Source organism: Rattus norvegicus, chromosome 8 (genome assembly GCF_036323735.1).
Source record: "Rattus norvegicus strain BN/NHsdMcwi chromosome 8, GRCr8, whole genome shotgun sequence".
NCBI lineage: Eukaryota > Metazoa > Chordata > Mammalia > Rodentia > Muridae > Rattus > Rattus norvegicus.
The window spans coordinates 75,429,303-75,440,667 of NC_086026.1; the positions used below are offsets into that span (position 1 = coordinate 75,429,303).

The 11,365-nt window shown below is 40.3% G+C and overlaps 1 protein-coding gene across 17 annotated transcripts in view; it reads left to right on the top strand.

Annotated features, from left to right (window-relative positions):
• The window catches only part of Csnk1g1 (casein kinase 1, gamma 1), a 137,589-nt gene that overhangs the window by 94,552 nt on the left and 31,672 nt on the right, over positions 1–11,365 (top strand). For all 17 annotated transcript variants that reach the window (XM_017595886.3, XM_008766332.4, XM_017595891.3 and 14 more), the window contains 4 exons: positions 1,457–1,691; positions 7,617–7,702; positions 9,783–9,867; positions 10,129–10,277. In XM_017595886.3, the coding sequence (XP_017451375.1) occupies positions 1,457–1,691; positions 7,617–7,702; positions 9,783–9,867; positions 10,129–10,277 (555 nt within the window). The remainder of the gene's footprint in view (positions 1–1,456; positions 1,692–7,616; positions 7,703–9,782; positions 9,868–10,128; positions 10,278–11,365) is intronic.

Consider the following 11,365-nt stretch of genomic DNA (forward strand, 5'->3'; position numbering starts at 1 on the left):
TTTATAGATAGAATTGTTTAATTAAATTTGAAACAATGTTACAATTACTTTCTTTGAGCTGTGGTCACTATACTGAGCATCCTCCTCCTGTTGCCAGCCAGATGTCTAATGTCAGGCTAGCATCAATTTTACTGGTCCCCTAGTTTTTTATTTCTGTAATAACAAGATTGTTAAAGAGTCCTGAGCAGCTAACAATAGAAAGTGTGGGTAGGAGGTGAAGTAGCAGTGACACCTGTCTCAGAGGGCACATTTGCAAGTTATAATATGTAAAGTAAAAATATTACGATCTTAGCCAAATTGAACCATCTCATTTTTTTCTCTTAATCTTAATAGTTGTTATATATTTGTAACAAAAAGTATTTGGATGTGGGGGCATGTTGGAAATAGACTCAGCAGTTAAAAGCAGTTACTGCTCATGCAGAAAATCTGAATTTGGTTCCCAGTACCTACATCAGACAGCCAACACTGCCTGTAACTCCATTTCCAGAGAATCTGATAGTCTCTGGCCTTGTGGAACATGCACACAATTGGTGTATATAAACTCAGAAGGCTCACACACATATGTATAAGTAAAATCACAAAACAAACCTTAAAATATAGTCTTAGTTTATGAGGGTAAAGTGGAAGATAAATAAGAGTGGACTTTGTTGTTGTTGTTGTTGTTGTTGTTTTTTGAGACAAGGTCTTACTCTGTATCTCTGTCTGGCCTGGAACTTTTTTATGTAGATCAGGTTGGCATTGAACTTATAGATATCCATCCATCTTGGATTAAAAGCATGTACTACCACACCCAGCCAAGAGATGTTTTAATTTTAATTTCAGAAGCCTTATGCTGAGCCAGAGACAGTGGCATATCTATAGTGGCAGCTACTTAGAAGACCCGAATAAGAACATTGCTTAAGTCCAAGAGCTCAAGACCTAGCCTAGGCTGCAGAGTGACACAGAACAATGGGAAGGAAAGAATAAAACTGGGGTGGGTGGAATGGGGAGTGAATGTGAGGGAGAGCCCAGTGAAATGGCTCAACAGGACTTGCCACCAAGTCTGACAAGTTAAGGTTAGCTCTCGGGTCCACACGGTAGAAAGACCTGACTCCTACAACTTATCTTCTGACCATGATATATGTGGTCATGAATGTACACATGCACATACATACATGCATGCACACAGAAAGACCTGACTCCTACAAGTTATCTTCTGACTGCCACACACACACCTATGACTGCACTTGTACACACACAGTAAGTAAGTAAGTAAGTAAATAAACAAAAAAAAAATTAGAAGAAATATTTTGGGCCAGGACAGCACTTGGGAGGCAGAGGTAAGCAGATCTCTATGAGTTCCAGGACAGTCAAGCTATATAGTGAAATCACATCCCCAAAAAAAGTATTTTGGATTCTCCCTCCCCTGGCATGCTTATTTCAAGGTATTTCCATTATTATTTTTTCTTTCTTTTAGCTTTCTCGAATGGAGTATGTACACTCAAAGAATCTCATTTACCGAGATGTCAAACCAGAGAACTTCTTGATTGGCCGACAAGGCAATAAGAAAGAGCATGTAATACACATTATAGATTTTGGACTGGCCAAGGAATACATTGATCCTGAAACCAAAAAACACATACCTTACAGAGAGCACAAAAGCTTAACTGGAACTGCGCGATACATGTCTATCAACACACATCTAGGCAAAGGTGTGTTGAAAGGGGCAGGTTACTTGAGCAACTTTTTTTCCCCAATAGCACTTTATTGTACATTACATTGTGCATTACAACTTGTACCATTTGTTGCATCATAAGGTAAGTGACATTTTTATATTTGAGATGTTGAAATGGTAAGTTGGTGATGTCCCCATATACCTTAATACTGTGTTTTCTGATGCTTCATTTTTCAGCAGTTTAAGGGTTATTGCAAGATGAAAGTAGTATTTGGGTTAAGTAATGAGATATATTTACATATGTATGACTCTATATACACATAAAAGGAGGACATCAGGCTATCCCTATGTTAATGAAGAGGTATCACTAAACCTGAGGCTGGAGAGATGGCTCACCAGTTAAGAGCACAGGCTGTTCTTCCAGAAGACCAGGTTTGGTTCTCAGCACTCACATGTCAACTGTCTGTACCTTTAGTTCCAAGGAGTGTGATCTGTTCTGAACTCCTTGGGACCAGGAACACATGTGGTACACAGATATACATGCAGGCAAAACATGATGTGGATCCCACATGGTAGTTATGTTTATTATTCTATGAAGTGTGCTTTGAGCACCCACCCAGTGTGGTAGCAGAGCACTCCAACATCCTGGTGCTGCCGCTGCCGCTGGCCATCTCCAGAGTGAGGTTTCCTGAGGTGGAAGTGTTCTTCAGGTCAGAGCTAACATATCCTAACATTATGTCTGTTCTCTACTTCTCTACATTTTGTAAAGAATTCTCTCTCTCCTTCTCTCTTTCTCTCTTGTGTATGGGGGGAGTGTGTGTGTGTGTGTGTGTGTGTGTGTTTCTAGACAGGGTTTCACTACGTAGCCATGGCCAGACTTGACTTGAATTTAGAGATCTGCATACCTCTAACTCCGAAATTCTGAGATTCTTTAATCTCACGTGCCCCTGAGCCTGGCAAAAATTCTTGTAGTTGGGTATAGTGGTACGATCTTTAATTTCAGCACTCTAGAGCATAGGCAGATGGATCCCTGAGTTTGAGACCAACCTCATCTCCATAGCAAGTTCCAGGTCAACTGAACTGAACCATGTCTCAAACAAAGCATGACTTCTAAGCCCTATCTCAGGTATCACACTAGAGAAGTCTCCACGGGAGCTCTGACGCTGTTGGCTTTAAATGTGTTCTGTTTTTTAAGTTGTAATAAGGGAGGGAGACCCTGGGAAATACGTAGTCAAATAACTCAGAGAAGTACTTTTCATTTTGCAATGAAAATGAGCAAAGGGAAAGTATTCTACCTGGCATTACGTCTGATGAGCTACCTCCTATTGATTAAGACGGCCCAACTTGTGTTAGTTAATGGTTAAAATTAGAGAACATTCCTTTTCTTTGAACAAAATATATTTAGCCTAAAATTGGGTGCTGAGCCTGTTAAAGCAAGCACATTTTTCTTATAAGCTGAAAGTGAGCTTTCACCATGTTGAAGATATTTGTGTCTTGTTCATTTCCTAGTAGTGACATTCTTCTTTGAAAACAAAAATACCCATTTGAAAAAGTGAGGAGGACCTATTGGATTAATGAATGAAACAAGTGCAGAGTATCCAAACGAGTATGGAGAAAACACATGTTGGTTCTCTCATTAACAGTTTAAGACCTAACTGCACAGTGGTGACACACACCTTTAATCCTAGCACTTGGGAGGCAGAGGCAGTGAGTTAGAGGCCAATATGGTCTACAGAGCAAGTTTCCAGAACAGCCTGGGCTACACCGAGAAACCCTGTCTAAACTTAAGAAGAAAAGAAACAAACAAACAAACAAACAAAAAAAAAAAACAGAAGATTTAAGACCTAATGGTTTGGTATTATTTTAAATTTTAGAGCTCAAAAATGATTTTTCAAATTATCTAAAATGACCACTTTATTTTCATATATGAAACTGAGGCCCAAAGTAGGTGGCTTGGCAGTGTTTTCATTTTACTGAGCGGAGTTAACGAGTTCATAAAAACGGTAAGCACAGACCTAGGTCTCACACCTTCTTTAGGTATCGTAGTTTCTCCATTCTGTATCCCAGAGCTATGTTTTGATCCTTCTCAGGACTTAAAGAGCTACATCATATTTTTTGTCTTTGAAAATTGTAAATCTGTGGAGAGCTTGCCCTCTAGTGCTCATTTAGCTACAATTCAAGCATTTGCCTAGGGCATTTTTTATTATCAAGAGGCTTCCTTGTTATACACAGGAAACAGATGTAAAAGTGGAGAGGTGTGATACTGTTTGAGAAATTTTCCTGCTGTGTTTCCCCTTTCTGCTCTGCTCACCTCACATACTCTGTTCCTCTCCTTATTTCTTATGCTCTGTTAACAAACATTTTGTCTGACTACGTGTTTTCAACCCTGTATTTTATTGCAAATTTTAGATGACCCATGTAGGCAAACTGTCTGGAGATCTGGCTGTTTTATTATATCCTTAATCCAGGACTCACTCATTCAAGGAAGACCCTTCACAAAATTATGCCCTTTTTCTATTGGAAACTGCCTTTTCAGAACCCTTCTTGCCAGGCACAGTGGCCCATTTCTGTAATCCCATTACTGTATAAGCAGAAGGCAGGAGGATCACCAAAAGTTCTGAGCTTCATAGTGAATTCCAGGCTAGCCTGGGCTACCAAATGAAACATCGTCCTCAAAAACAAAACAAAAAAATCAAGGAAAATTGCCCTTCTGTCACAGTACTATTTACAAAGTTGCCTTTTCAGAAGGGGGTACCCTGAAATAAAGAAGATGCCCTGGAGGTATATGAGTGTAGGAAGTGTTTTGAAGGCAAATATGAAGTAGTAGCAAGGTACAATAGTATGTGCAGGTGAGAGTAACAATAAAAGCTTTCTTTTTTTTAGATTTATTTATTTTATTTACATGAGTATACTATAGCTGTCTTCAGCATACCAGAAAAGGGCATCAGATCTCATTACAGAGGGTTGTGACTCACCATGTGGTTGTTGGGAATTGAACTCAGGACCTCTGGAAGAGCAGTCAGTGCTCTCAACCGCTGAGCCATCTCTCCAGCGCCAATAAAAGCTTTTTAAGTTGAAATATTTTAACAACATAAAAATGAACAGTACTTTACAGGGTAGATAAAGTGTTAAAATATTTCTTGTTTACTGTACGAGGAGTAAGGGGTGTGTGTGTGTGTGTGTGTGTGTGTGTGTGTGTGTGTGTGTGTAAATCTATCTTTATATTATTAACCCTCTAACTCCTCCTGGACCTCCTCCTCCAATGCTTCTCACACCTTCATCTTTTCCTTTCTTCTTACTTCTCCTCTTCTAAATAACCCACTGAGTCCAGTTAGAGTTAACTTCAAGATTATAAGCCACACTCCAGAAATGACTTCCCTCTTCCTCCAGCAACCATTAGTTGCCAGTCACTCCTCGGCTGAGGGTGGGGCCTCATGAGCATCTCCCCCACCCATGTTGGAGTTACTGACTGGCTTGCTCCTCTGCAGGTAACTAACTGCTGTAAGTTCGTGAGTGCAGTGGCCGTGTCCTATCTAGGAGACATCGTCTTATAGCACTCCTCTCCATCCTCCAACCTTTACATTCTTTTTTTATTCTTTTTTGTTTGTTTTTTGTTTTGTTTTTTTCTTTTTATTGGATATTTTCTTTACTTACATTTCAAATGTTACCCCTTTCCCGATTTCCCTTCTGGTGTCCCCCTATCCCTTCCCTCCTCCCCCTGCCTCCATGAGAGTGTTCACCTACCTACCCACCCACCCCCTCCCATCTCCCTGCCCTGGCTTTCCCCTACATGAGGGCATTGAGCCTTTACAGGGCCAAGGGCCTCTTCTCTCATTGATGCCCAATAAGGCCATCCTCTGCTACATGTGTGGCTGGAGCCATGGATCCCTCCCTCATTGGTTGGTGGTTTAGTCTCTGGGAGCTCTAAGTGGGTCTGGTTGGTTGATATTGTTCTTCCTCTGGGGTTGAAAACCACTTCAGCTCCTTCAGTCCTCTCCCTAACTTCAACCTTCACATTCTTCACATTCTTCATGATGGTCCTTTAGTCTTCCTGGAGGGTAGAGATGTCTCATTGTGGGGGAGCACTCAGCAGTCACTTATTCTCAGGACATTGAAAGTGAGGAGTCTCTCAAAAACTTTTCTGGCAAAAGTTGAGAGCAGCACTGATACATGGGTAGTTTGATGTCTCTTTAAGCAAAAACAATAGTAGGCTCCCCACTTAGGGCCCATTTTCTCACCAGCATGACACTTTGACCAGGTTTACAGTATTACTACTCATTCCATTTTGTGCACATTTCCCATAATTTGAGGCAGCAGTTACATATGTTGTGCTGTACTTTTAGGCTATGGCTTTCCCCACCTAGATAACAATCTTGGATTTTACTTTACACTCAGAAGATCAGAATCAAGTTGAAGGCAGTAACTTAGCAAAGCGGTGTGATGCAGTCCTGTAATCCCAACACTTGGGAAGCTAAGGTATAAGGGTCATGAGTTTTAGGCCAGCTTGTCTTAAGAAATAAAACACATTCAAGGTAGTCTCTTAGTTCTCCTTATTTACACACACACACACACACACACACACACACACACACACATACACACACACACACCATTCCTACCCCCACCCCTGATTTTCAGCCAGGGTATCAAGTAGTTCAAGCTGGCCTTGAACTCACCAAAATCATCTGCGTCTGCCTCTTTAGTACTAGGGTTAAAAATGTACACTACTAAACCCAGCTGTAATCTCTTTTGGGGAAGCTCTAAATTTGGCTGAAATAAAAAGTAAACACAAATCATGCCTGTAATTTTAACAGTTGAGAAGTAGAGACAGGAGGATCATCCTGAGGCAGAAAGCAGATTTGAGGCTGTCTTGTGCTACATTAAAGCCTAGCTCTGGGGTTGGGGATTTAGCTCAGTGGTAGAGTGCTTGCCTAGCAAGCACAAGGCCCTGGGTTCGGTGCCCAGCTCTGAAAAAAAGGGAAAAAAAAAAAGCCTAGCTCTGTAAAACAAGAACAATAAATAATAAACATCTTTACAAGCCATAGCTGGTAAGCTCAAAGTAGATGCATATACTAGTTAGTGTTCAGTTGACATCCAAAGACTGCTTCTTAGGTAAAGTCACACGTTTTTGTGAACTATTCCGCAGTTACTTACTAATTTATCTTCCTATTTCAAAAGATAGAAAAGCTAGCAAGTTATTTTAGTCAAGTTCCAAAGATAGCAACTTGTTTTGTGTATCAATAGAGGATACCTTTAGTGTTAAACCTTTAGTTTTAATGTAATTATGGGATACTTGGTACAAGTAGGTTAACAAAATAGTAATATATTGTTCTCTGCTGACTTGAAACTACAGTGTTAGTTTTTGTGATGAGTTAAAATTGCTAAACATGTCGGGGGAGGGGTGATGGTGCTTGCCTTTAATCCCAGGGCAGGCAGATCTCTGTGAGTTCCAGGCCAGCCTGGTGTACACAACAACAGACAGCCAGAGCTACACAGAAAAACCCTGTCTTGGGGAAAAACTTGCTAACATGTATTCTAGGTATTCTGCATCTTGCGTCTTTGCAGGCCTAGTTCAAGTGGACTATTTTAAAGTAGCTTCACCTGCTCAGACTGCTGCTTAGTTTCTCCTGTGGTAGCCAAACTAAACAAGTCCTGTTATTCATGTATTATCTCATGCTCAGGCAGGTGAGTGTTGAATATGCTTCATCCACCAACTAGCATTGAGCTAGTTTTAATTTAGAATTTACTCTTCACTTGCTCTTTACTTGTTAACAACAAAGGACAGCCACTTATTTTTTTTTTCAGTTTTAATATAAAATTTTATTCCTGGTTCAAGTGTACAAAGATTAGTAAGCAGAACCTTTCTAGAGCAGAAGGGCTTTGGGAGGGATTGTTTGGTTCTAAAGCTCTTTCTGCTTTAATAACTGCAAACATAATGTGTGTGATCTATCTTCCCTCTTAGAGCAAAGCCGGCGGGATGATTTGGAAGCCCTGGGCCATATGTTCATGTACTTCCTTCGAGGCAGCCTACCCTGGCAAGGACTCAAGGTATCCTGAAAGTGCTTTGTCTCTGCTCAGTTGATAATGAAAGGACTGCCTAGCATGATGTCTCTAAAAAGCACAAAGGGGAAGGCAGGCTTCAGAGATGAGAAGCAGGGATTAGTGACATTAGCTCACATTGTAAATGGTCACCTGGGCTTTGGGAGCTCGGTTTGTTCACATTTGGCTTCTGTGCCTTCTTATCTTAACCCCTGCCTCTTCGTGTTTAGTTTTCCATACTCCCTTCCGCTCTCCCTCCTCTTTCTCCCAGCCTTGGCAGTGCTGCTTTTCTCTGTGTGTTGGTAGCACTAGCATTATAGAGCAGGAGGAGTGTTCCCCAGCAATAGGGAAAATTTTACAACAAATTGATGACAGCAGCTGCTACACGTTTACCAGAAATGCCAACAGGGTTCCCCAGACTCCTAAGGAGAACTGGGAAGTAATTTATTACTCCTACATAGGCAAAGAACTCACCTTAACAAAAACAGCAGAAAAAGATTCAGGCTTAACATTGCTGTTTAAATACATTATTGAGTAAATAACTTTCAGATAGTAGCCACTTCTTGCCAACAATGTTTTAGTCACTTTTTTTAGGTAGATGTTTCTTTAAGTAGATGTGAGTAAACTCTTTATGAAGTAATAAGCATTATCATTACTCTGTGACTATTATTAGGAAGTTTAAACTCCTAACCCTTCCCATAGTCAGATATAAAGTAATTTTTTAGTTGTAACTTGGAAAGAATCTTAATCTTTTATTTGAGGTATTCATATATTTCCTTCCTCCAGGTGGGCCGAATAATCCATTTTTTCCATGTTTTCTAGGACATAGCTTCTACACCCATTCATTCTCACTGATTAAACACAGGGCCTTGTACATTCTAGGCAAATGTTCTTTCTCTGAGCTACAGCCAGACCCTCCTATTCTCTAAATAAAATTTTTCTTAAATTTCTGTCCTGACAATCATCATCTAGTCATGTATATCTTTCATTAATAGTGACATGTTACATATAGCTACATATCCTGCTCACTGGTAGTGTATAACTTAGTTATTTGCTTGAAATTCTCATGGACTCTGAGACCCCATTTTAGTGGTAGTCGTGGATTTAGAATCTCTCCAACTTACTTTTCCTCGCTGTTATTTTATTCTGGGTGAGGCAGACCAGTTAAAGCCTCAGGAAGAGTCCGAGGTCCAGAAGCTTCCTATGTTTGTTCCTGTGTGCTGTATTTGCACTGCTCTGACCCACTGGCACATGTTTACTTGTAAGCAAGCCCTATTCTGCAGGTAGCTTTCATTTGTCTGGAGAGGTTTTGTTTGTTGCTTTGTTTCCCTTGTTGGTAAAGCTACATCCTCAACCCTGGAAACATTAAAGGATGAGTCTCCAGTCTTTTGAACTCGATGCTAGTTTTTCTCACCTTTGAAATATAAGAAGATAAATTATTAGCTACAGAAAAGTTATGACTTCACCTGAGAAAACATATTCTTTGGATGTCAAATAATGCTAATAATACATGCATCTCCACTGAGTGTACCAGAAACTGGACCTGGCCTTGGAGGGAGAAGGGCTGATCACTGTTGGACTCTTCACTAGCCATGGGGGTTCTCTAAGCTGCTGCAGGTTTTAAAACACTGCTGCATAATGTTTCTGCCTTCTTATCCAGTCTGTCCATCTCATCTGAGACTGCTACACATATTTGCAAGTGAAACTTTCCAAAGCTCAGCAGAGGTTTGTAGGTATCTAAACACAGCCTGGCTAAAAAAAGTGAGATCCACTCATAAATCCCACAAGTTTGAATGAAAATAACTATTGTGGCTGCTAGAGAGAAGACTCAGTGGTTTTAGAGCGTGTAAACTCTTGTAGAGCACCCACGTTCATTCCCCAGCCCCTACCAGTTAACTCACAGCCACCCATAACTCCAGCCTCAGGAAACTGGCCTCCTCTTCTGGGTTCATATGCCACATACAGATGCACACATATGCACATAATTGAAAGTAAAATCTTAAAAAAGACTATAACTGCTGTGTCTAAAAACATCCTTAAACCTACTTAGTATTTTGTCCTGATGATTTTATTTCTTTACTTTCTACAGGCTGATACATTAAAAGAGAGATATCAGAAAATTGGTGATACCAAAAGGAGTACTCCCATCGAAGCTCTCTGTGAGAACTTTCCAGGTAAGATAAAATTCAGCAAGTGTGACTGATGCTTCGAAGTAGATAATGTCACTGTATCTATAAATACTAGTAGGTATTGACCAGATCATTTAAATTTTTTTATTACTATTCAGCCTAAAGAAGGTATCACTTTTATTTGGTCCATAAAGAAAACATTAGTGTCAGGTAATCTGTGTTGATATCTCTCGTGTGGCTGAGAGCTTACTTAACCTGGGGAGGCATTCAGTTAACAGGAATGGCTTTTTACCTCTTTCTTAACAGAGGAGATGATGACCTACCTTCGATATGTCAGGAGATTAGACTTCTTTGAAAAACCTGATTATGAGTATTTACGGAACCTCTTCACAGATCTGTTTGAACGGAAAGGCTATACTTTTGACTATGCCTATGATTGGGTTGGAAGGCCTATTGTAAGTATCCTTTAAAAAAATAAACCTCAGATCAGTGCCACCCCATCTTTTTACTTGCCAGTCCTTCTGCTTGAATCTTTTGGGGGAAATTGCTTGCATTTAGCAATCATTTCCAAGTACTACTCTAGGTTGCTGTTCTCTGAGACCAATGAGTTACGTGTTTTTTGGATTATGACTTGTGGGGGCTAGAGGGATGGCTCAGCAGGTAAGAGCACTTGCTGTTTTTACAGAGGACCCAGGTTCAGTTCCCTGCATCCACATGGCACCTAACAACCATCTGTAACTCCAGCTCAAGGGGATCCAGTGCCCTCTTTTGCTCTGTGTGCACAAGGCATACATATAGTGTTCATATACATATTTATGAAGCATCTATACACATAAAATGGAAATGAATCTTCAAAGAGTATAATATGTATCCTAGGATACTAGAACTTAAACCTGTCTTTTATACATTTTTTTTTTAATGATTTACAACTTAGCACTAAGTGCTATAGAAGAACTTGACTTCTGAAGGAATAGAATCTTCTGGCACCGTAGAAAACTTTGATTTACTGTTCTGGCCAGGAGTCCACAGCATCAGTGCCTGTGCTAACAGATAATGCTATAGAACTGGGTTGTTTTTTGCAGGGAGGGGGTGGTTTTTTTCTTCCTAAGGTAGCCTATTCTCAATGGATTATTGAGGCCCAGACTACCTTCTCTTCTGCAGATAACCAAACATGGGAAAACAAGATGACATGAAAGGAAAACAGTGCAGGCTGGAAAGATGGCTTAGCACTTAAGAGCACTGATTGCTCTTTCAGATGACCTAGGTTCAGTTCACAGCAGCCACCTTGCAGCTCACTGTAAACTCCAGTTCTAAAGAATCCAACACTCTCTTCTGACCTCCTCAGGCATTGCAAGCATGTAGTGTACAGACATATATGCAAGTCAGACACCCATACACATAAAAATAAATTTTAAAAAAATTTGGGGTATGGGGACCTGGAGAAATGGTACAGTGATTTAAGAGCACTAACTGTTCTTCCAGCGGTCCTGAGTTCAATTCCCAGCAACTACATGATAGCTCACAGCCATCTGTAATGAGATCT